This window comes from Chiloscyllium plagiosum, unplaced genomic scaffold (assembly GCF_037043375.1).
Source record: "Chiloscyllium plagiosum isolate Xiang-an unplaced genomic scaffold, Cpla_swu_hap1 HiC_scaffold_33, whole genome shotgun sequence".
Lineage (NCBI taxonomy): Eukaryota > Metazoa > Chordata > Chondrichthyes > Orectolobiformes > Hemiscylliidae > Chiloscyllium > Chiloscyllium plagiosum.
The window spans coordinates 3513897-3538762 of NW_028270171.1; the positions used below are offsets into that span (position 1 = coordinate 3513897).

General features: G+C 50.9%; 1 protein-coding gene across 1 annotated transcript in view; it reads left to right on the forward strand.

Annotated features, from left to right (window-relative positions):
* Positions 1-22741, forward strand: part of sack1fb (scaffolding CK1 anchoring protein Fb) — a 49021-nt gene extending 26280 nt beyond the window's left edge. The window contains exons 2-5 of the mRNA XM_087978074.1: positions 15310-15477; positions 16899-17020; positions 20278-20963; positions 22447-22741. Coding sequence (XP_087834200.1) covers positions 15310-15477; positions 16899-17020; positions 20278-20963; positions 22447-22526 — 1056 coding nt within the window. The 3' untranslated portion in view covers positions 22527-22741. The remainder of the gene's footprint in view (positions 1-15309; positions 15478-16898; positions 17021-20277; positions 20964-22446) is intronic.
* Positions 22742-24866: the final 2125 nt, after the last annotated feature.

Below are 24866 nucleotides of genomic sequence, written 5' to 3' on the forward strand. Positions count from 1 at the left end.
AGTGGTTTCAGAGGGTTACACAGTGGTTTCAGAGGGTTACACAGTGGTTTCAGAGAGTTACGCAGTGGTTTCAGAGGGTTACACAGTGGTTTCAGAGGGTTACGCAGTGGTTTCAGAGGGTTACGCAGTGGTTTCAGAGAGTTACGCAGTGATTTCAGAGGGTTACGCAGTGATTTCAGATGGTTACTCAGTGGTTTCAGAGGGTTACACAGTGGTTTCAGAGAGTTACGCAGTGATTTCAGAGGGTTACACAGTAGGTTAAGAGGGTTACGCAGTGGTTTCAGAGGGTTACACAGTGGTTTCAGAGGGGTACACGGTGGTTTCAGAGGGTTACGCAGTGGTTTCAGAGGGTTACACAGTGTTTTCAGAGGGTTACGCAGTGATTTCAGAGGGTTACACAGTGGTTTCAAATGTTTACGAAGTGGTTTCAGAGGGTTACACAGTGGTTTCAGAGGGTTATGTAGTGGTTTCAGAGGGTTACACAGTGGTTTCAGAGGGTTACACAGTGGTTTCAGAGGGTTACGCAGTGGTTTCAGAGGGTTACACAGTGGTGTCAGAGGGCTGCACAGTGGTTTCAGAGGGTTATGCAGTGGTTTCAGAGGGTTACACAGTGGTTTCAGAGGGTTACACAGTGGTTTCAGAGTTTTACGCAGTGGTTTCAGAGGGTTACACAGTGGTTTCAGAGGGTTACGCAGTGGTTTCAGAGGGTTACACAGTGGTTTCAGAGGGTTACACAGTGGTTTCAGAGGGTTACGCAGTGGTTTCAGAGGATTACGCAGTGGTTTCAGAGAGTTACGCAGTGGTTTCAGAGGGTTACACAGTGGTTTCAGAGGGTTACGCAGTGGTTTCAGAGGGTTACGCAGTGGTTTCAGAGAGTTACGCAGTGATTTCAGAGGGTTACGCAGTGGTTTCAGAGGGTTACGCAGTGGTTTCAGAGGGTTACACAGTGGTTTCAGAGGGTTACGCAGTGGTTTAAGAGTGTTACACAGTGGTTTCAGAGGGTTACGCAGTGGTTTAAGAGGGTTACACAGTGGTTTCAGAGGGTTACGCAGTGGTTTCAGTGGGTTACACAGTGGTTTCAGAGGGTTACGCAGTGGTTTCAGAGGGTTACGCAGTGGTTTCAGAGGGTTACACAGTGATTTAACAGGGATGCACAGTGGTTTCAGAGGGTTACACAGTGGTTTAACAGGGTTACGCAGTGGTTTCAGAGGGTTACACAGTGGTTTCAGAGGGTTACGCAGTGGTTTAATAGGGATACACAGTGGTTTCAGAGGGTTACACAGTGGTTTCAGAGGGTTACACAGTGATTTCAGAGGGTTACGCAGTGGTTTCAGAGGGTTCCCCTGTGGTTTCAGAGGGTTACGCAGTGGTTTCAGAGGATTACGCAGTGGTTTCAGAGGGTTACACAGTGGTTTCAGAGAGTTACGCAGTGGTTTAAGAGGATTACGCAGTGGTTTCTAGAGTTACGCAGTGGTTTAAGGGGGTTACACAGTTGTTTCAGAGGGTTACGCAGTGGTTTCAGAGGGTTACACAGTGGTTTCAGAGGGTTACGCAGTGGTTTCAGAGGATTACACAGTGGTTTCAGAGGGTTACGCAGTGGTTTCACATGGTTACGCAGTGGTTTCAGAGGGTTACACAGTGGTTTCAGGGGGTTACACAGTGGTTTAACAGGGTTACACAGTGGTTTAACAGTGTTACACAGTGGTTTCCGAGGGTTACACAGTGGTTTCAGAGGGTTACGCAGTGATTTCACATGGTTACGCAGTGGTTTCAGAGGGTTACACAGTGGTTTCAGGGGGTTACACAGTGGTTTAACAGGGTTACACAGTGGTTTAACAGTGTTACACAGTGGTTTCCGAGGGTTACACAGTGGTTTCAGAGGGTTACGCAGTGATTTCAGATGGTTACTCAGTGGTTTCAGAGGGTTACACAGTGGTTTCAGAGAGTTACGCCGTGATTTCAGAGGGTTACACAGTAGGTTAAGTGGGTTACGCAGTGGTTTCAGAGGGTTACACACTGGTTCCAGAGGGTTACGCAGTGGTTTCAGAGGGTTACACAGTGGTTTCAGAGGGTTACACAGTGGTTTCAGAGGGTTACGCAGTGGTTTCAGAGGGTTACGCAGTGGTTTCAGAGGGTTACACAGTGATTTAACAGGGATGCACAGTGGTTTCAGAGGGTTACACAGTGGTTTAACAGGGTTACGCAGTGGTTTCAGAGGGTTACACAGTGGTTTCAGAGGGTTACGCAGTGGTTTAATAGGGATACACAGTGGTTTCAGAGGGTTACACAGTGGTTTCAGAGGGTTACACAGTGATTTCAGAGGGTTACGCAGTGGTTTCAGAGGGTTCCCCTGTGGTTTCAGAGGGTTACGCAGTGGTTTCAGAGGATTACGCAGTGGTTTCAGAGGGTTACACAGTGGTTTCAGAGAGTTACGCAGTGGTTTAAGAGGATTACGCAGTGGTTTCTAGAGTTACGCAGTGGTTTAAGGGGGTTACACAGTTGTTTCAGAGGGTTACGCAGTGGTTTCAGAGGGTTACACAGTGGTTTCAGAGGGTTACGCAGTGGTTTCAGAGGATTACACAGTGGTTTCAGAGGGTTACGCAGTGGTTTCACATGGTTACGCAGTGGTTTCAGAGGGTTACACAGTGGTTTCAGGGGGTTACACAGTGGTTTAACAGGGTTACACAGTGGTTTAACAGTGTTACACAGTGGTTTCCGAGGGTTACACAGTGGTTTCAGAGGGTTACGCAGTGATTTCAGATGGTTACTCAGTGGTTTCAGAGGGTTACACAGTGGTTTCAGAGAGTTACGCCGTGATTTCAGAGGGTTACACAGTAGGTTAAGTGGGTTACGCAGTGGTTTCAGAGGGTTACACAGTGGTTTCAGAGGGGTACACGGTGGTTTCAGAGGGTTACGCAGTGGTTTCAGAGGGTTACACAGTGTTTTCAGAGGGTTACGCAGTGATTTCAGAGGGTTACACAGTGGTTTCAAATGTTTACGCAGTGGTTTCAGAGGGTTACACAGTGGTTTCAGAGGGTTATGTAGTGGTTTCAGAGGGTTACACAGTGGTTTCAGAGGGTTACACAGTGGTTTCAGAGGGTTACGCAGTGGTTTCAGAGGGTTACACAGTGGTTTCAGAGGGTTACACAGTGGTTTCAGAGGGTTATGCAGTGGTTTCAGAGGGTTACACAGTGGTTTCCGAGTTTTACGCAGTGGTTTCAGAGGGTTACTTAGTGGTTTCAGAGGGTTACGCAGTGGTTTCAGAGGGTTACACAGTGGTTTCAGAGGGTTACGCAGTGGTTTCAGAGGGTTACGCAGTGGTTTCAGAGGGTTACACAGTGGTTTCAGAGAGTTACGCAGTGGTTTCAGAGGGTTACACAGTGGTTTCAGAGGGTTACGCAGTGGTTTCAGAGGGTTACGCAGTGGTTTCAGAGAGTTACGCAGTGATTTCAGAGGGTTACGCAGTGGTTTCAGAGGGTTACGCAGTGGTTTCAGAGGGTTACGCAGTGGTTTCAGAGGGTTACACAGTGGTTTCAGAGGGTTACGCAGTGGTTTCAGTGGGTTACACAGTGGTTTCAGAGGGTTACGCAGTGGTTTCAGAGGGTTACACAGTGGTTTCAGAGGGTTACACAGTGATTTCAGAGGGTTACGCAGTGGTGTCAGAGAGTTACGCAGTGGTTTCAGAGGGTTACGCAGTGGTTTAACAGGGTTACGCAGTGGTTTCAGAGGGTTACGCAGTGGTTTCAGATGGTTACACAGTGGTTTCAGAGGGTTACACAGTGGTTTCAGATGGTTACGCAGTGGTTTCAGAGGGTTACACAATAGTTTCAGAGGGTTACGCAGTGGTTTCAGAGGGTTACGCAGTGGTTTAACAGGGATGCACAGTGGTTTCAGAGGGTTACACAGTGGTTTAACAGGGTTACGCAGTGGTTTCAGAGGGTTACACAGTGGTTTCAGAGGGTTACACAGTGGTTTCAGAGAGTTACGCAGTGGTTTCAGAGGGTTACACAGTGGTTTAAGAGGGTTACGCAGTGGTTTCAGAGGGTTACGCAGTGGTTTCAGAGAGTTACGCAGTGATTTCAGAGGGTTACGCAGTGGTTTCAGAGGGTTACGCAGTGGTTTCAGAGGGTTACGCAGTGGTTTCAGAGGGTTACACAGTGGTTTCAGAGGGTTACGCAGTGGTTTCAGTGGGTTACACAGTGGTTTCAGAGGGTTACGCAGTGGTTTCAGAGGGTTACACAGTGGTTTCAGAGGGTTACGCAGTGGTTTAACAGGGTTACGCAGTGGTTTCAGAGGGTTACGCAGTGGTTTCAGATGGTTACACAGTGGTTTCAGAGGGTTACACAGTGGTTTCAGATGGTTACGCAGTGGTTTCAGAGGGTTACACAATAGTTTCAGAGGGTTACGCAGTGGTTTCAGAGGGTTACGCAGTGGTTTAACAGGGATGCACAGTGGTTTCAGAGGGTTACACAGTGGTTTAACAGGGTTACGCAGTGGTTTCAGAGGGTTACACAGTGGTTTCAGAGGGTTACGCAGTGGTTTAATAGGGATACACAGTGGTTTCAGAGGGTTACACAGTGGTTTCAGAGGGTTACACAGTGGTTTCAGAGGGTTACGCAGTGGTTTCAGAGGGTTACACTGTTGTTTCAGAGGGTTACGCAGTGGTTTCAGAGGATTACGCAGTGGTTTCAGAGGGTTACACAGTGGTTTCAGAGAGTTACGCAGTGGTTTAAGAGGATTACGCAGTGGTTTCTAGAGTTACGCAGTGGTTTAAGGGGGTTACACAGTTGTTTCAGAGGGTTACGCAGTGGTTTCAGAGGGTTACACAGTGGTTTCAGAGGGTTACGCAGTGGTTTCAGAGGATTACACAGTGGTTTCAGAGGGTTACGCAGTGGTTTCAGATGGTTACGCAGTGGTTTCAGAGGGTTACACAGTGGTTTCAGGGGGTTACACAGTGGTTTAACAGGGTTACACAGTGGTTTAACAGTGTTACACAGTGGTTTCCGAGGGTTACACAGTGGTTTCAGAGGGTTACGCAGTGATTTCAGATGGTTACTCAGTGGTTTCAGAGGGTTACACAGTGGTTTCAGAGAGTTACGCCGTGATTTCAGAGGGTTACACAGTAGGTTAAGTGGGTTACGCAGTGGTTTCAGAGGGTTACACAGTGGTTTCAGAGGGGTACACGGTGGTTTCAGAGGGTTACGCAGTGGTTTCAGAGGGTTACACAGTGTTTTCAGAGGGTTACGCAGTGATTTCAGAGGGTTACACAGTGGTTTCAAATGTTTACGCAGTGGTTTCAGAGGGTTACACAGTGGTTTCAGAGGGTTATGTAGTGGTTTCAGAGGGTTACACAGTGGTTTCAGAGGGTTACACAGTGGTTTCAGAGGGTTACGCAGTGGTTTCAGAGGGTTACACAGTGGTTTCAGAGGGCTGCACAGTGGTTTCAGAGGGTTACACAGTGGTTTCAGAGGGTTATGCAGTGGTTTCAGAGGGTTACACAGTGGTTTCAGAGGGTTACACAGTGGTTTCAGAGTTTTACGCAGTGGTTTCAGAGGGTTACACAGTGGTTTCAGAGGGTTACGCAGTGGTTTCAGAGGGTTACACAGTGGTTTCAGAGGGTTACACAGTGGTTTCAGAGGGTTACGCAGTGGTTTCAGAGGGTTACACAGTGGTTTCAGAGAGTTACGCAGTGGTTTCAGAGGGTTACACAGTGGTTTCAGAGGGTTACGCAGTGGTTTCAGAGGGTTACGCAGTGGTTTCAGAGAGTTACGCAGTGATTTCAGAGGGTTACGCAGTGGTTTCAGAGGGTTACGCAGTGGTTTCAGAGGGTTACGCAGTGGTTTCAGAGGGTTACACAGTGGTTTCAGAGGGTTACGCAGTGGTTTAAGAGTGTTACACAGTGGTTTCAGAGGGTTACGCAGTGGTTTAAGAGGATTACACAGTGGTTTCAGAGGGTTACGCAGTGGTTTCAGAGGGTTACACAGTGGTTTCAGAGGGTTATGCAGTGGTTTCAGAGGGTTACACAGTGGTTTCAGAGGGTTACGCAGTGGTTTAAGAGGGTTACACAGTGGTTTCAGAGGGTTACGCAGTGGTTTCAGTGGGTTACACACTGGTTTCAGAGGGTTATGCAGTGGTTTCAGAGGGTTACACAGTGGTTTCAGAGGGTTATGCAGTGGTTTAACAGGGTTAAGTGCATGAACCTTCTCTGGACTGCCTCCAACATCTGTCTTTCCCAAGGTAAGGGACTCAATGTGTTCCAGCTGGCCCACCACAAGGAGCAATTAGGGATGGGGGCTATTGAGACCCCACTCTGACTCAGTGTGATTGGCGTAAAAAGAAACCATGTTTTTCTCTCGGAAAGCATTTTCTGATATGAAGAGGGCTGGGCAGTTTTCTGAAGTTGTGCAAATGTGGATTGTTCACACTTTAGACAAAGCGTTTACAGAAGGATGTGAAACTGTTCACTAAAAGTTGCCGTAGTAACCAGCCATTGGGTATGTCCGGTGGGGGAGATGATTGGGTTGGTGGGCGTGTGGGTGGAATGATTCTGTGAGGTGTCAGAGGGAACCGGAATCTCCGGAGTTTCCCTGGGAATCTTAGGGGGGGAATTTTTTTCTTACAGTTCCATCTAAACTTAGATGTGATTTCTCACCCCCTCCTCCCTCCTCTGGCGAGTCGGGGTTGGGGTGTTGGCCAGGAGGTTCTGGAGGAAGAGAAGGACTTTGGCTAGGTCTGGTGGGCCTTTCATACTTGCTCTTTCCCAACCTTACTCCCCACTTCCTGCCATCACTTAACTTTGATTCCCATCTGGTGTCATACACCAGTCATCAGAGCCACCTTCATTAGTCATGGCGTTAACTGTGAGATGGCAGAAACTGGCCCTCACTACATGGTCCCTGGTAAATAAACAATTACAGTCTTTTCTCTAAATCCTGTTTGTTCTGATTTCAAGCCACTCAGCAAACTATTCCCATTCCTACTCAGCTTGTATTTCTCAAAGAATTCACTCACAGGACATGAGCATCACTGGCTGGGCCCCGTATCTATCGCCCGTCACTAGTAACCCCTTGAGATGTGGGAGTGGGGTGGGGGTGGTGGTTGGGGGAGTTGCCTTCTTGAATCATTGCAGTCTGTGTGCTGTAGGTTGTTCAGAGATGTGGGTATCATTGGCTGGGTCACCACTTATTCCCCACCTCAAGAAGCTGCCTTCTTGAACCACTGCAGTCCATGTGCTGTCGGTAGACCCACAATGCCCTTGGGGGGGGGCAGGAAATCCCAGGATTCTGACCCAGCGACACTGAAGGAACAGCGAATTGAATTTATTGCCCCGTGTACCGAGGCACGGTGAAAAGCTTTGTCTTGCGAGCACTACAGGCAGATCACAGAGTTAAGTAGCATAGATAGTAAATTATAGGTAAACAGCGGCAAAAACAAAAACACAGATACAGGCGAATACTAAGAGTTCGTGAGTTCATTCAGTATTCTAACAACAGTAGGGTAGTAACTGTTTCGAAACCGGCTGGTGCGTGTGTTCAGGCTTCCGTACCTTCTCGATGGTAGAGGTTGTAAAAAAGCATTGCTTGGATGGGATGGATCTTTGAAAATGCTGGTGGCCTGTCCTTGACAGTGGGCCTGGTAGATGGATTCTGTAGATGGGAGGTTGGCCTTTGTGATTGAACTCAGCCCTAACACCATTCTCTGTAACCATCTCCGATCTTGAATGGTACAGTTACCATACCAGGTAGTGAGACATCCAGACAGAATGCTCTCAGTGGCGCACCTATAAAAGTTGGCAAGGCTATTTGCTGTCATGCCAAATTTCCTCAGCTGCCTGAGGAATAGGAAACGTTGTTGGGCCTTTGTAACCAGTGCGTCCACATGAACAGTCCAAGAAAGCTTGTTGTGGATGACCACTTCCAGGAGCTTGATGCTCTCCACTCGTTCCACCTCTGTGCTGTTAATGTGTAGGGGGGGCATGAGTAACATTCTGCTGAAAGTCAATAATGAGTTCCTTGGTTTTGCTGGCATTGGGAGCTAGGTTGTTCTCAGTGCACCATTTTTCCAGGTCTTCCACCTCCTGTCTGTAGTCTGTTTTGTTGCCATGTGAGATTCGACCGAATAAAGTGATGTCATCAGCGAGCTTGTAAATGGCAGTGGTCTGGTATTTGGCGACACAGTCATGGGTATACAGTAAGTACAGTAGGGGGGCTGAGTACGCACTCTTAGGGGGCTCCAGTGTTGATGATGAAATATTGTCCCCAGTCGTCTTTGATTGTGGCCTGTGGATCAGGAAACTGAGGATCCAGTTGCAGAGAGTGGGGCTTAGTCTGAGATCACTAAGTTTAGAATTCAGTCTCAAGGGGATAATAGTATTGAAGGCTGAACTGTAGTCAATGAGTAGGATTCTTACATACCTGTACTTGGTGTCACCATGTTCTAGGGAGGAGGGAAGGACAAGTGATATGGCACCTGACGTGGATCTTTGGTCTAATAGGCAAATTGGAGTGGGTCAGGGTTCCTGTTACTGTGAAGGGTAAGGTTGGCAGGAGTAGGGTACACTGGATGACGAGAGATACTGAGGCTCTGGTTAAGAAAAAAGAGGCATATGTCAAGAAGAGACAGCTGGGATCAAGTGAATCCCTTGAGGAATATATGGGCTGTAGGAGTACACTGAGGAGGGAAATCAGGAGGGCAAATAGGGGACATGCAATAACTTTGGCAGATAAGGCAGAGGAGAATCCAAAGAGATTCTACAAGTAAATTACAGGCTAAAGAGTAACTAGGGAGAGAATAGGACCCCTTAAGGATCAATGAAGTCATCTGTGTGTGCACCCACAAGAGATGGGAGTGATCCTGAACAAATATTTCACGTCAGTGTTTACAGCAGAGAAAGAGATGGAAGCTAGGGAACTTGGGGAAATAATTAGTGATGTCTTGAAAAGGACTCACATTACAGAAGAGAAGGTATTGGTGGTCTTAAAATGCATAAAGGTAACTAAAACCCCAGGACCTGATCAGGTGTATCCCAGGATATTGTGGGAAGTTGGGGAAGAAATTGCAGGGCTCCTAGCAGAGATATTTCTACCATCGACAGCAACAGGTGAGGTGCCAGAGGACTGGAGGGTGGTTAATGTTGTGCTATTATTTAAGGAAGGCAGTAAGGAGAAGCCAGGGGACTACAGACCGGTGAGCCTGACGGCTGTGGTGAGTAAGTTGTTGGAGGGAATTCTGAGAGATAGGATCTCCATGTATTTGGAAAGGCAAGGACTGATTAGGGTGAGTCAACATGGCTTTGTGTGTGGGAAATCATGTCTCACTAACTTGATGGAGGTTTTTGAAGAGGTGACCAAGAGGATTGATGAGGACAGGTCAGTGGACATTGTCTACATGAAGTTTCGCTAAACCTTTGACTAGGTTCTGCATGGCAGACTGGTTAGTAAGATTAGATCACATGGGATCCAGGGAGAGCTCGCTAATTGGATACAGAATTGACTTGACAGTAGGAGACAGAGGGTAGTGGTTAGATTAGATTAGATTCCCTACAGTAGGGAAACAGGCCCTTTGGTCCAACAAGTCCACACTGACCCTCCGAAGAGTAACCCACCCAGATCCCTTCTCCTACATTTACCTCTGACTAATGCACCTAACACTCTGGGCAATTTAGCATGGCCAATTCACCTGACCTGCACATCTTTGGACTGTGGGAGGAAACTGGAGCACCCGGAGGAAACCCACACAGACACGGGGAGAGTGTGTAAATTCCACACATACAGTTACCCAACGGGGGAATTGAACCTGGGACCCTAGTGCTGTGAGGCAGCAGTGCTAACCACTGTGCCACCCAGAGGTAGAGGGTTGTTGTTCAGAATGGAGGCTTGTGACCAGTGGGGAGCCACATGGTTCGGTGCTGGGTCCAGTGTTGTTCCTCATTTATATAAGCGGTTTGGATCCGAATGTAGGAGACATGGTTAGTAAGTTTGACACCAAAACTGGTGGCACAGTGGACAGAGAAGAAGGCTATCTAAGAGTACAATAGAATCTTGATCAACTGGGCCAGTGGGCTGAGGAGTCGCTGATGGAGATTAATTCAGATAAATGTGAGGTGCTGCATTTTGATAAGACAAACCGGGGCAGGACTTACACAGTTAATTATCACATTCCTGATGAAGGGCTTATCCTCAAAACATCGATTCTCCTGCTGCTCGGATGCTGCCTGAGCTACTGTGCTTTTCCAGTGCCACACGTTTTATCTCTGATCTCCAGCATCTGCAGTCCTTACTTTCTCCTTACACAGTTAATGGTCGGGCCCTGGGGAGTGTTGTTGAACGGAGAGGTCTAAGGGTGCAGGTACATAGTCCCTTGAAAGTGGTGTCACAGGATGGAAAAGAAGGCATTTGGCAAACTGAACACTGAGCAGTTGGGGTCATCTTCTTATGGCTGGTCAGGACATTGGTAAGGCCGCATCTGGAGTACTGGGTACAATTCTGATCACCGTACTATAGGAAGGATAGTATTACACTGGAAAGGGTGCAAAAAAGATTGACAAGGATGTTACCGAGACAGGAGAGTTTGAGTTAGAAGGAGAGGCTGGATAGGCCGGAACATTTCTTTGCCAGGAGCTTAGGAGGATGACCTTATAAAATCATGACCTTATAAATAGGGTGAGAGGGCAAGGTTTCTTCCCCAGGGCAGGTGGGTCCAAACCTAGAGGGCATAGGTTTAGGGTGAGAGGGAAAAGATTTAAAAGGGACCTAAGGGGTAACTTTTTCGCACAGAGGGTGGTGTGTGTATGGAATGAGCGGCCAGAGGAAGTGGTGGAGATGAATACAATTTCAACAATTAAAATGTTTGGACCGGTCCGTGGATAGGAAGGGTTTGGAGGGATATGGGCCAAAGGCAGGTAAGTGGGACTGGTTCCGTTCAGGAAAGCTGATTGTCATGGATGGGTTGGGCTGAAGGATCTGTTTCTGTGCTGTGTGAGTCTATCCAGGGAAAGTGGGGAGTATTCCCACACACTCCTGTAGATGGTGGACAGGCTTTGGGGAGTCAGGAGGGGAGTTACTCGCTGCAGGATTCCCAGCCTCTGACCCGCTGTTGTAGTTGATGTGGTGAGTCCAGTTCAGTTTCTGGTCAATGGTAACTCCCGGGATGTTGAGCTGGATATTCACAGTCAGAATATTTTTGAAGCCCTCCCTGCTCTCCCAAGACCCAACTCCTGTGCTGCTGAGCTTCAGTTCCACTGCCATGAGCTGCCCTTTGGTGCATCAGCTCAGGTGGCTATTCAACCACAGTAAGCATCACTGACTAGTGCCATCTTCTCTTAGTTGAGTAGTTGAACCCACCAGAGGCCCCCCCACTAAGAGCGCGAGCGGATAGTGAAGGGGAATACTGTCACTCAGTCAGAACCTTAGTCCTGGAGCTGGACAATCTTGATCATGGGGCACACTCCCTGGGATAGGAGCTCAGGATTGAGATGAGGAGATATCAATTTGCTCAGGTAAAGGGTGTGAATTGTTCAAATTCTCTATCCCAGAGGGCTGGGGGGGTGACTGCGGGCTGCAATGTTCATATTTTTGTCCTTTCGGAGAGAGAAGGGTCACAGTGAGGTGAAGTGAAAACCGAAAGTCAGCATGATCTGATTGAATGGCAGCACAGGCCCGAGGGGCTGAATGGCCTGCTGCTGTTCCTGCACAGTATCGCTAAAGACAGAAAGCCGCCCAAGCCCACCGCTGTTAAAAAGAAGAATATTTCTTTCTGAGTAAAGGCTGGGTTGGTGCCGATGGTGAGGGTTTGGTCGTGAGAGTCAGCTCTCTGTACAGGCCCAGGAAGGGAGTCAAACCAGAGTGATGCTGACTTTGGCTTTTGTTTATCTCGTAGTGGATCAGAATCATGTCAAACAAATAGCAGCAGCCTGGCCTCCAGCCCAGGTAAGGGAAGAGGAAGGATGTTGTTATCATTTCAATCTCCAACAACTTGCAGCCCTCTGATCTGATCGACACACAGCCACACATTAACCCTCTGTAAGCTGCAGGAGTTCAGCCACCTTCCTGAAAACTACCTTGTTCCCCGCTGCTTGATAACTCTCTCTGTTACCACCACCTTCCTCCCCCCCACCCCCCAACTTCACAAATCCATTTGGTCCAGTATTTCATTGCCCAAGCTGTATCTAATCTCAGGAATTCAATCCTTTAACATTTCCAAACAGCTTTATCTCCATGTCATCAACATTGCTCTCGCGTCTCCTTATGGAGCTCACTGTCACAACAGTCAGAGAGTTACACAGTGTGGAGACAGACCCTTCAGCCTAACGGTCAGAGAGTTACACAGTGTGGAGCCAGAACCTTCAGCCCAACCAGTCCGTGCCAAACATAATTCCAAACTAAACTAGTCCCACCTACCTGCCCCTGCCCATATCCCTCCAAACCTTTCCTATTCGTGAACTTATGTCTTTTAAATGTTGTAACTGTACCCACATCCACCACTTCCTCAGGAAGTACATTTCACACACAAAGCATTCTCTGTGTAAAAAAATTTGTCCCTCGTGTATTTTTTAAATATCTCTCCTCTCACCTAAAGTCATGCCTCCTAGACTTAAAGTGCCCCACCTGAGGGGAAAGACACTACAGTGTTTTATAAAGCTCCTGTAGACACCTTATTTACTCACTCATGGGATGTGGGTGTCATAGGCTAGGCCAGCATTTATCACCCATCCCTAATTGCCCAGAGAACAGTTAAGAGTCATCCCCATTGCTGTGGGTCTGGAGTCACATGTAGGCCAGACCAGGTAAGGATGGCAGATTTCCTGGCTCAGTGGTTAGCACTGCAGCCTCACAGCATCAGGGTCCCAGGTTCAATTCCAGCGACTGTCTGTGTGGAGTTTGCACATTCTCCCCGTGTCTGGGTGGGTTTCCTCCGGGTGCTCCAGTTTCCTCCCACAGTCCAAAGATGTGCAATTCAGGTGAATTGGCCATGGGAAATTGCCCGTAGTGTTAGGTGGATTAGTCAGAGGGAAATGGGTCTGGGTGGGTTACTCTTCGGAGGGTCAGTGTGGACTTGTTGGGCTGAAGGGCCTGTTTCCACACTGTAAGTGATCTAATCTAATCTAATTCAGATTCCACTATTTACCAGAGCAGGACTCAAACCCAGGGCTCCAGACCTTTTCCTGGATCCTCCTGTTGTGGCACTGCAGAGGGTCAGGTGATGGGAGTGGGATGGAGGGAGTGGGATGGAGGAGGGAGTGGGATGGAGGAGGGAGTGAGATGGAGGGTGGGTGAGATGGGGGGGGGTGAGGTGGAGGGGGTGAGATGGAGGGGGGTGAGATGGAGAGGGGTGAGATGGAGAGGGGTGAGATGGAGGGGGGGTGAGATGGAGGGGGTGAGATGGAGGGGGGGTGAGATGGAGGGGGGGTGAGATGGAGGGGGGTGAGATGGAGGAGGGAGTGGGATGGAGGAGGGAGTGGGATGGAGGAGGGAGTGGGATGGGGGGGTGAGATGGGGGTGTGTGAGATGGAGGGGGTGTGAGATGGAGGGGGTGGGATGGGGGTGTGAGATGGAGGGGGTGTGAGATGGAGGGGGTGGGATGGGGGGGTGGGATGGAGGGGGGTGAGATGGAGGGAGTGAGATAGGGGATGGAGGGGGGTGAGATGGAGGGGGTGTGAGATGGAGGAATAGAGTGTTGAGGCAGAGGTAGGGTAAGACTGAAGTGGAGGGGGGGTTGAGATGGAGGGAGAGGGTTAGCTAGAGGAGTGAGGTGGGGGGAGCGAGAGCCTGAGGTGACTATTATCTTTCAGCTGTGATCTTGGGAAAGGTGATAGAGTTTGTACAAATAACCCTCCTGGGGCTGGTGTGGTGTGGAGGCTGAAATTTGCAAAGCGATTATTTCCCTGTAATTCAAATGAAAGGATTACAAGTGATTACTTAAACTGGATCAGCCTGTTCCTACCTCATGCCACAGGAAATACAACGGGCACAAAATCCCAGAATAATGTCAGTCGACACCTCAATTGGAAAATACTTCCAACAGCTGCTCAGAGGAGTCACTGCATCGTGAATGACAAAACCTGCACTCTGCTCACTCTGATCTCATGCTATAGATTCTGGGTCTTATGATCCTGCTCCAACCACCTGATGAAGGAGGGTCGCTCCGAAAGCTACTGCTTCCAAGTAAACCTGTTGGACTATAACCTGGTATTGTGTGATTTTTAACTTCCTGTTAATGGACCAGGATATCCCTGAGGGATTTCAGTCCCGGAATTAAATTGGGATCATGACTATCACTGTTGCTGATTGAGCTTCTTCCCTTCAATCCTTTTCATTCCTAAAGACATTTTAATTCCAAGCAAGAGGCTCCTTCCCTCCCTCCACCTCACCCTTCCTTCTGTCTCAGTCTCTCCCTCCATCTCTCCATCTCCATCACTCCACCTCACTCCCTCCTTCCACATCTCTGCCCTCTCTCCCCCTCATCCTCTCCATCTCCATTGCCTCAGCCTCTCCCTCACCTCAGCTCTTCCTCCCTCCATCTCTCTCCATTGATCTCCCTCCTTCCACCTCTCCCTCTGCCTCCACCTTCGTTCCTCTCTCTCTCGCAGGAATATTGTGTCAGTTAAAACCTTTAATGCAGCGATAACAAATGGACTGGTTACATCAGGTTGAGGACTTAATTGCCATTCGAACTGAAGAGATACAGGGTCAGTACTGGACAGAAAGAGGGCATTCAGCCTTTCAAGTCCAGCTGCTAGATAAATTGAGTCAGCCTCATTCTCCCACCCAGCCCTGCAGTCTCTGAGTGTCTCTGTCCCTCAGAAACCAATTTCCAGTCATCAGTCACTTGGCTGTAAGAATACACAGCAGAGGAGGTAGTGGCCTGGTGGCTTTATCGCTCAGCTACTATTGGTCTGGGTACTTGGGTTTGAATCCTGCCACTGCAGATGGTGGAATTTTAATCCAATTAAAAAATTGAGAATTAAAAGCTTAATTGTCTGGGAAAAGAAACATTTGCATCACTAACATCCTTTAGGAACAGAAATCTGCCATCCTTACCTGGTAGACTAGCAGGAGGCAGCAGGCTGGGAGAACTCAGCAAGCCAGGCAGCAGCAGGAGGTGGAGAAGCCAACACTTCGGGTTCTTACCCTGGTCTGGGCCTACACGTGACCCCATGTTGATTCTTAGCTGCCCTCTGGGCCATTAGGGATGGGTAATAAATGCTGGTCTCGGCAGTGACACCCTCATCCCGTGACTGAATTAAAAACAAAGCTGGGAAAAGGATGGTGAATGTTTTGGAAGCATCTCATTAAAGTTGGATTTATTCAGGTGATTGCTGTAGCCATGGATGAGTTCACGGACCGGAATATATTTAAGGATCTGATAGAAGCTTCCAGCTGCCGGCGAGTCCCTGTTTACATCATCCTGGACCAGGACAATGTGAAGTATTTCCTGGAAATGTGCAAGAAAATAGAATTGAACAACTTGATGATTCGTGTGAGTGACCCACTGAGGGGTGAGGGGACTGACTCTATGTGAGGGTTTGCACTATCCCCTGCCCCTCATGCTGAAGCAGCTGTCACCCCCTGCTCTCACCCTAGACCCCAACTCCACCTACTCCCCCACTTCCCCCCTCCCTCCCACTCTCCCTTCCCTCGTTTTCCTATCCCTCTCCCTCTTCCCCCTTGCCTCTCCTTCCCCCCTCTCTCTATCCTCTCTCTGCTACCCCATCCCTCTCCCTCTCCTTCCTTCCCCCTCCATCCCTCTCTCCCCCTCCCCTCCCGCTCCTTCCTTCCCCCTCCATCCCTCTCTCTCCCTCTCATCCCTCTCCTTCCTCCTCCATCCCTCTCCCCCACCCCTCCCTCCCTCCCTCTCCCCCTCCCTCTTCCTCCCCTGACCACACCAGGCAGGCACCAGATGATGATGCTGAGGGTCTCTGACTCAGAGACAGGGACACTGCCACTGCACCACAAGAAGCATTCAGGGTAAATCAGTGGGCTCAGTCCTGATCTGGAGCAGGAAGTCGTCTTAAAGAGGATGGGGTCAGGGTGTGAGGGTTGGGGTGTGGGGGTCAGGGTGTGGGGATCAAAGTGTGGGGGTCGGGGTGAGGGGGTCGGCGTCACAGTGTGGCTATCGGGGTGTGGGGGTCAGGGTGTGGGGGTCAGGGTGTGGGGGCCAGGGTGAGGGGGTCAGGGTATGGGGGTCGGGGTCACAGTGTGGGGGTCGGGGTGTGGGGGTCGGGATCAGAGTGTGGGGGTCAGGGTGTGGGGGTCGGGGTGAGGGGGTCGGGGTGAGGACGTCGAGGTGAGGATGTCAGGGTGAGGGGGTCAGGGTGAGGATGTCGGGGTGAGGGGATCGGGGTGTGGTGTCGGGGTGAGGGGATCGGGGTGAGGGGATCGGGGTGTGGTGTCGGGGGTGTGGGGGTCGGGGGTGTGGGGGTCAGGGTGTGGGGTCGAGGTGTGGGGGTCGGGGTGTGGGGTTCGGGGGTGTGGGGGTCAGGCTGTGGGGTTGGGGGTGTGGGGGTTGGGGGGGTGTCGGGGGTGTGGGGGTCGGGGGGGTCGGGGTGTTGGGGTCGGTGTTGGGGTGTGGTGGTATGGAGATCGGGGTGCGGGGTGCAGGGTTAGGGGGGATCAGACTGTGGGGAGAGGCGGGTGGTGACGGGGGGGAGGCTGAATGGTGGGTCACTGGGTATAAAAGTAGCCCAGAGTCCGGGGGAATTGGGGGATACTGCGCAATTCACAGGAACGTTTTCATCTGAGGGAGAGAAGGTGATAGCAAGACAGTGATAGAGAGAGACAGACAGACACAGACAGCGATATAGTGACAGAGTGAGATAGAGAGTGAGAGAAACAGAGAGAGAGGGAGACAGTGAGAGGGAGGTCTATATTTCTGTCTCTAAGCCTCTTGTGTCTCTGCAGTACCTGCGGGTCCGCTCCATTACTGGCACAGGCCTCTACCTGGCATCGGGATATGTCCCGGGTTCCTTAAGCCAGAGGTTTATGATTGTGGATGGAGACAAAGTGCTCTCAGGATCATACAGGTAACTGCAGCCAGCTCTCCCCAACACTGCGGCTTTAGTGGAGCAGGGTACTGCTGTTAGCAGGTTCTATTAATGGGAGGTGGGCTTTCTGTTCCCAATGCCTACCCCCCTGTAACTCCCCCTGTAACCCCCCCCGTAACTCCCCCGTAACTCCGCCTGTAACCCCCCCATAATCCCCCCGTAACTCCCCCTGTAACTCCCCCGTAACCCCCCCGTAATTCCCTTTGTAACTCCCCCCGTAACCCCCCATAATTCCCCCTGTAACCCCCTGTAATTGCCTTTGTTACTCCCCCTGTAACCACCCCCGTAACTCCCCGTAACCCCCTCTGTTACTCCCCCTGTAACCCCCCCCTCTGTTACTCCCCCTGTAACTCCCCCCGTTACTCCCCCTGTAACCCCCCTGTAACCCCCCCTGTAACTCCCCTGTAATCCCCTCTGTTACTCCCCCTGTAACCCCCCTGTAACCCCCCCCCGTAACTCCCCTGTAATCCCCTCTGTTACTCCCCCTGTAACTCCCCTGTAACCCCCCCCCTCTGTTACTCCCCCTGTAACCCCTCTGTAACCCCCCCCGTTACTCGCCCTGTAACCCCCCTGTAACCCACCCCTGTAACTCCCCTGTAATCCCCTCTGTTACTCCCCCTGTAACCCCCCCCTCTGTTACTCCCCCTGTAACCCCCCCCTCTGTTACTCCCCCTGTAACCCCCCCCCCGTTACTCGCCCTGTAACCCCCCTGTAACCCCCCTGTAACTCCCCCGTAACCCCCTCTGTTACTCCCCTGTAACCCCCCCCTCTGTTACTCCCCTGTAACCCCCCCCCCCGTTACTCCCCCTGTAAACCTCTGTAACTCCCTCTGTCCAGTTATAGCAGTCTGTGAGAGCTCCTCCCACTCGGAATTTGGCTCATTGTTATCTCCTGCCCTCACACCCTCACAGCCTGCACACCATTCCCTCTCAGATCACTTCCTAAAGCCTCGGGTGGAGTTGCCTCGCACCACCCCCCCCCAACTCTCAAACTGTACACTCCGCACCCGTCTCCACTCACTGTCTGATATTCCTGTTTCTCACATCCCATTCGCTTCTTTGAAAATCTGTTGCTCTGGTTCTCTGACCTTTTATGAACCAAAACAGACCGCTTGTGATGTGGAAAACCTCTCTCCAATCTCCTTCATCCTCCTCCTTTCCAGGGAGAACGGTCCCAGCCTCTTCCCACCTTTCTTCAGAAACGAACCATCTCCTCGCTAGAAAGATTCTCATGCCCCCTTTTCTGAACTCCCTCCCTCCCTCTCTCTCCGCCTTCCTGAGAATGTGGCACCCACAATCCTCCAGCTGAGGTCTAACCAGGGTCTTGTACAAGTTCAACAACACCTCCTTGCTCTTGTATTCAGTGTCCCTGCTTATAAAGCCGAGGATACTGGCTCCTTTATGAACTGCTCTCCCAGCCTGTTCTGCTGCCTTGATGACTGATCCATCTTTGCTTCTTAAAGCAGTCCCTTATTATTTCATAAACATCGAAAGAATAGTGGATGCTGGAAATCAGAATCAAAAACAGGAAGTCTCTTTTTAATTCATCCTGTCTCTCTATGTTCTTTGTCTCAGTAATATCACCTCACACCTCTCTGTGTTGAATCTTCTCTGGACATTCCACAACATGTCAATGTCCTTTCAGAGTTCCACACTGTCCCACACCTCCTCACAACTTACAATTCTCCCAAGTGTAATATCATCTACAAAACTTTGAAACTGTTCCCCCCACCGCAGCCCAAATCGAGGCCATTAACCATATATCAGGACAAGTGCCAGCAAGTTACTGCAGGTGCTGGAATCTGTATTGAACACAGAGTGCTGGAGATCTCTGTGAGTCTGACAACATTCCACACAGAGACAGCAAGGTTTGATGAAGAGTCATTGAGACTTGAAACGTGAGCTTGCTCTCTCTCCATGGATGCTGCCTGACCCGCTGAGATCTCCAGCAGGTTTTGTTTTCAGTATAAGGCTGACAACATTCCGGAACGTCCTCCAGCCCCAGAAACATCCTTTCCCCATTGTCTCCTGTCATGCAGCCCTGTTCCTGACTAATGACTAACGTCCCATTTTTATTCTCAGAGCTAGAAATTTGTCACGTCTGCCGAGTTTTTCAAGTGCTTTGCAAATCCATGTGTACCACATCCCCTCATCAACTCTCTCTGTTACCATATTATAAAAATACCACCAAGTTAAACATTACTTTCCCTCAGCACCTGTATGCCGGCCTTCCTTAATGAACCTGCTTTTATGATTATGATTTTTCTCAGAATCATCTTTCTGAGATCTCCCCATCACTGGGTGAAAGTGACCAGTCTGTATCACCTGCGCTTTTATGAACAAGAGGCAATTGTCCAGACCCCTGTGTCCAACTGAACGAGTCTGGCCAGTCCCACAGTCCCATCATTTCCACTCTCACTCCCCTTAGTGCTTAGTGAGTATGTTGGAGAGAGACAGACAGACAAACAGACAGAGTCTGTGTGTTTTTCTAAGTGAAAGTATGTACATTTTACTTGTGTGTGTATGTCTGTATGTGTGTTATGTCTACCTATCTCTCCTTGGTGTGTGTATGTATCTGTGTGTAAGTCTGTCTTCTTGTTTATATGTGCATGCTTCTCTCTCTGAACATGTGTTTCTGTCTGTCTGTTTGCCTGTCAGTATATCTGTGTGAGTCTGTGTTTGCCTGTCTGTCTCTCTGCCTGCCTCTGTGTGTGTATGTGTGTCTATGTGAGTCTGTCCCTCTATATGTCTGTCTGTCTCTCTGCCTGCCTCTGTGTGTATTTATGTGGGTCTTTCTCTCAGTGTGTCTCTGTGTATGTGTCAGTCTGTCTGTCTCTGTGTGTGCCTGTCTGTGTGTCTGTTTCTCTCTCTGTCTCCCTGTCTGTTTCACTCTGTCAGTCGGTCAGTGTGTGTGCATGTGTCTGCCTGTCTATCTCTCTGTCAGTCTGTCTGTTTCTCTGCCTGCTCGTGTGTCTGTTTCTCTCTGTCTGTCTGTCAGTGTGTGTCTGTGAGGGTGCACTGGGACAGCAATGCCCCAATTGGCTCGTGACCAGCCCTGACTGAGGAACAAGGCCGATGGTGTGTGAACATAGATTGAGAGCCGGGAGTTGGGGGGGGACCCTTTGGCTACAGACACAGCTCCTCTACCCCCTCCTCCCTCCAGACGCTCGGTAAACACACTGTCTTCAAACCCTCCTGGTGTGAGGATGTAAAGCTAGGTTTGTGATTTGTCACCAGCTTCACGTGGAGCAGTTCCCGGTTAAACCGCAGCACCGTCGCCATATACACCGGTCAGATCCTGGAAAACTTCGACATGGAATTCCGGCAGCTCTATGCCAACTCAGATTTGGTGGATCTCCACGAGTTGCTGGATATCAAGGCTGCTTTCACAAGTGTGACTCCCAGCGTCAGTGCCAGCCCAGTCCCTCTGCGCTCCGACGACCTCAAGAGGAAGTTCCATAACCCCAAATACCTCCTGGTGACGGAGGGAGTGCACCGGGTCCCCTCGGAAAACCAACAGCCTCCCGCGGACGAGGTGACGGTGAGGGAGAGGAGCGTGAGATTCCGAGAGAGGAGAGGAACCATGAGGGACAGTAAGAGAGAGGATCACAGCAAATCAGTTCAGGCAGTCGAGGACTGGCTGCTGAAGAATGATGTCCGGGGACTGGAGGAACCAGAGCCTCTCGAAGACCTGGTGCCACCCAGCAAGATGCCCAACGCCAGCCACCAAGCCTCTACCCGCTTTGGCTTCTCAAACTGGGTCCGAAATAGCACCAGGAGGTTAAAGGGAGCGGAGAGTGACTCCCAACCAGTCTCCGAGCCCAGAGCCTCCAGGAGAAATCTCAGACTGAAGTTTAAGAAAGACTCAGACAAAAGTGGAAAAGTGCTCACGGAGACTGAAAACCCAACAGACCTGGGCGCAGGTACCTATCACCCACTCTGTGGGCTTTTTAAAATCAATCCTTCATTCATCCATTCACTTCCCATCCCTAGTTGACCAGAGGGCAGTTAAGAGTCGACCTCAGAGTCAAACAGCACAGAAACAGAGCCTTTAGCCAACTCCTCCAGGCTGACCAGGATTCCTCAGCTGAACTAGTCCCATTCACCTGCGTTTGGCCCATATCCCTGTAAACCTTTCCTATCTATGTACCTGTCCAAACGCCTTGTGGGTTTGGAGTCACCTATAATCCAGACCAGGTTAGGACGGCTATTTCCTTCCCTAAGGGACATGAGTGAACCAGATGAGTTCTTACAACAATCTACTGTATTAAGCTACAGTAGGATTCAAACTCACATCCTCAGAACATGAGCCTGACAGCAGTGACCTTACTATTTGACCACCACCTCCCCACAATTCTCTTAACCCCCTTTTACCCTCTCCTATCCAATGGGAGTCAGCAATCAGGTTTCCCCTCTCCTGATTGGACCGTTTTCATTTGAGGTTTAACGCCTTGATTTTGAACTCCCTCCTTGTGGCTCATCCCCTTCCATAGGCCATGAATCAAACCCAGACCCTGTGGGTGTTGGAGATTGGGACAGGGACAGCGCTGAAGGCAGTCAGCAGGGGGCAGCGTCTGAGGGAAGACAAACAGGTTAATGCTTTATATTCAGTAAAACTCTTCATTAGAATGGAAGGGGTCTCGAAAATAACGCTATTGGTGGAGGAGGAGGAGGAGCGAGTGGAACAATTGGTGAGGGGACTCAGAGCAAAAGACAAAGGGAGTGCTAATGGGAGTAGAGGAGCGATCGAGATGCAGAATAGATGTTAATGCTATTTGTCAACGGCAGAAAATAAGTCATTTCTCCTGGGGACAAACCCATGCAAACGAGACACGAGATGGGAAGGGGTTGTTCAGATCCTGAAGATGTTGAACTCAATCTTGAGTCATACAGCATAGAAGTAAACCCTTCAGCCCACCCAGGCCATGCTGTCTGCCTATAATCCCAAACTAAGAGTCCTCAAGGTTATAAAGTGCCAAAGGGGAAAGTGAGGAGATCCAGGACAGAAAGGTGAGCCTGAGAGCAAAACCCGATCACCTCCACCAACCCCATCCCAGATCCCTGGCTTTTCCCCATTCCCATTGTTCCACTGCTGGTGACCTGGGGCTCAAAGTTCTGGAATTTTCCCTCCAGGTCGGATTCAAACTCCCATCCTTTTGAGACTTGTTGCAACAGCAGAACTATTCCCCAGAGTCCTGAATCCACCATTAGCCTCATCTCCAGATGGGGAAGTGACGTTCCTGATGAGTAAAAGGTGGAAGAGTGTGGGCAATGTCCCAGAGCCCTCGGGAGATTGCAGGACCCACACCAACGCCCCCACGCTCTCCTCTTTCTAGCCCTTCATGACCAGGTCGACCCGTCTCTCCCGGCAGCCCTTACTCACCCTCTGCCTTTGTGTTTTCGCAGGAAAGGCCAGTCCCTCTATGTCAGAGAGAGGTCGCAACAAGGACACCCCAAAGAGCAAGGAGCAGTGTGTGCTGTCATGAGGAGTGGGCCCGAGGGGGCTGGGAGCATGGGAAGGGGCGGGGGAGGCACAATGGGTTTTTGGGGACAGCTGGGGAGCGACCTTCGAGTTGTGCTTTGTTTCTGGTGGCTGTGAGGATCAGGAGAGTTCTCACAGCGTGGTGAGGGGCTGGTGGCTTGTGTGGGAGGCTGGGTGTTTGGAATCTTGCCCTCACCTGCTGGGCCCCCCCTCCCTCCCTCAACACTGCCCCAGGTGCTTCTTACTGAGGATCCCTGAGCCCCACAGTTTGGAAAGATCCCAGGACTGGCTCCTGGTTTCGGGGCAGGGAATGGTGGTGGAGGGGTCTAAGTTGCCACTTTCCATCAAATCCCTCCCCCTACCTCCTAAATCACTACCCAGAGACTCCAGGTGGAGGCGATATTGAGAAGCCAGCCCTCTGGAAGCATAAACCTGAGTATTAAATCATTCAGGGCAAATAACCCAGCGTGGCCAGTGTCATTGATAACTCTAGTGCTGGATTAGTGGTGCTGGAAAAGCACAGCAGTTCAGGCAGCATCTGAGGAGCAGGAAAATCAACGTTTTTGGCAAAAGCCCATCATCAGAAATACAGCTGATGAAGGGCTTTTGTCCGAAACGTCAATTTTCCTGCCCCTCGGATGCTGCCTGAACTGCTGTGCTTTTCCAGCACCACTCTAATCCAGAATCTGGTTTCTAGCATCTGCTGTCATTGTTTTTACCCAACTCTCTTGCTCACTGTCTGGAGTCACACACATACTCAAAACACGTGGAAAGTTTACAGAAACATCAGCACCCACTGACCGGGGTCTCAGACAGAGCGAGCACCCACTGACCGGGGTCTCAGACAGAGCGAGCACCCACTGACCGGGGTCTCAGACAGAGCGAGCACCCACTGACCGGCGTCTCAGACAGAGCGAGCACCCACTGACTGGGGTCTCAGACAGAGCGAGCACCCACTGACCGGGGTCTCAGACAGAGCGAGCACCCACTGACCGGCGTCTCAGACAGAGCGAGCACCCACTGACCGGCGTCTCAGACAGAGCGAACACCCACTGACCGGGGTCTCAGACAGAGCGAGCACCCACTGACCGGGGTCTCAGACAGAGCGAACACCCACTGGCCGGGATCTCAGACAGAGCATCCACTGACCGGGGTCTCAGACAGAGCACCCACCACTGACCGGGGTCTCAGACAGAGCGAACACCCACTGACCGGGGTCTCAGACAGAGCACCCACCACTGACCGGGGTCTCAGACAGAGCACCCACCACTGACCGGGGTCTCAGACAGAGCGAACACCCACTGACCGGGGTCTCAGACAGAGCACCCACCACTGACCGGGGTCTCAGACAGAGCACCCACCACTGACCGGGGTCTCAGACAGAGCGAGCACCCACTGACCGGCGTCTCAGACAGAGCGAGCACACACTGGCCGGGGTCTCAGACAGAGCAAACACCCACTGACCGGGGTCTCAGACAGAGCGAGCACACACTGGCCGGGGTCTCAGACAGAGCAAACACCCACTGACCGGGGTCTCAGACTGAGGGAGCACCCACTGACCGGGGTCTCAGACAGAGAGAGCACCCACTGACCGGGGTCTCAGACAGAGAGAGCACCCACTGACCGGGGTCTCAGACAGAGCACCCACCCACTGGCCGGGGTCTCAGACAGAGCACCCACCACTGACCGGGGTCTCAGACAGAGCGAGCACCCACTGACCGGCGTCTCAGACAGAGCGAGCACCCACTGACCGGGGTCTCAGACAGAGAGAGCACCCACTGACCGGGGTCTCAGACAGAGCACCCACCCACTGGCCGGGGTCTCAGACAGAGCACCCACCACTGACCGGCGTCTCAGACAGAGCGAGCACACACTGGCCGGGGTCTCAGACAGAGCGAGCACACACTGGCCGGGGTCTCAGACAGAGCAAACACCCACTGACCGGGGTCTCAGACTGAGCGAGCACCCACTGACCGGGGTCTCAGACAGAGAGAGCACCCACTGGCCGGGATCTCAGACAGAGCGAGCACCCACTGACCGGGGTCTCAGACAGAGAGAGCACCCACTGGCCGGGGTCTCAGACAGAGCGAGCACCCACTGACCGGGGTCTCAGACAGAGAGAGCACCCACTGGCCGGGGTCTCAGACAGAGCGAGCACCCACTGACCAGGGTCTCAGACAGAGCGAGCACCCACTGACCAGGGTCTCAGTGATTATTTTAAAACGGAGCTCAATTCCAGGTTTTAAAAATCAGAAATGATCCCAGTTCAGGGAATCATTGTTTAATAAAGCTGAATCCTTCCTACATTTTGATCATAATCTATGTTATCTTCAGCAGTTGGAGC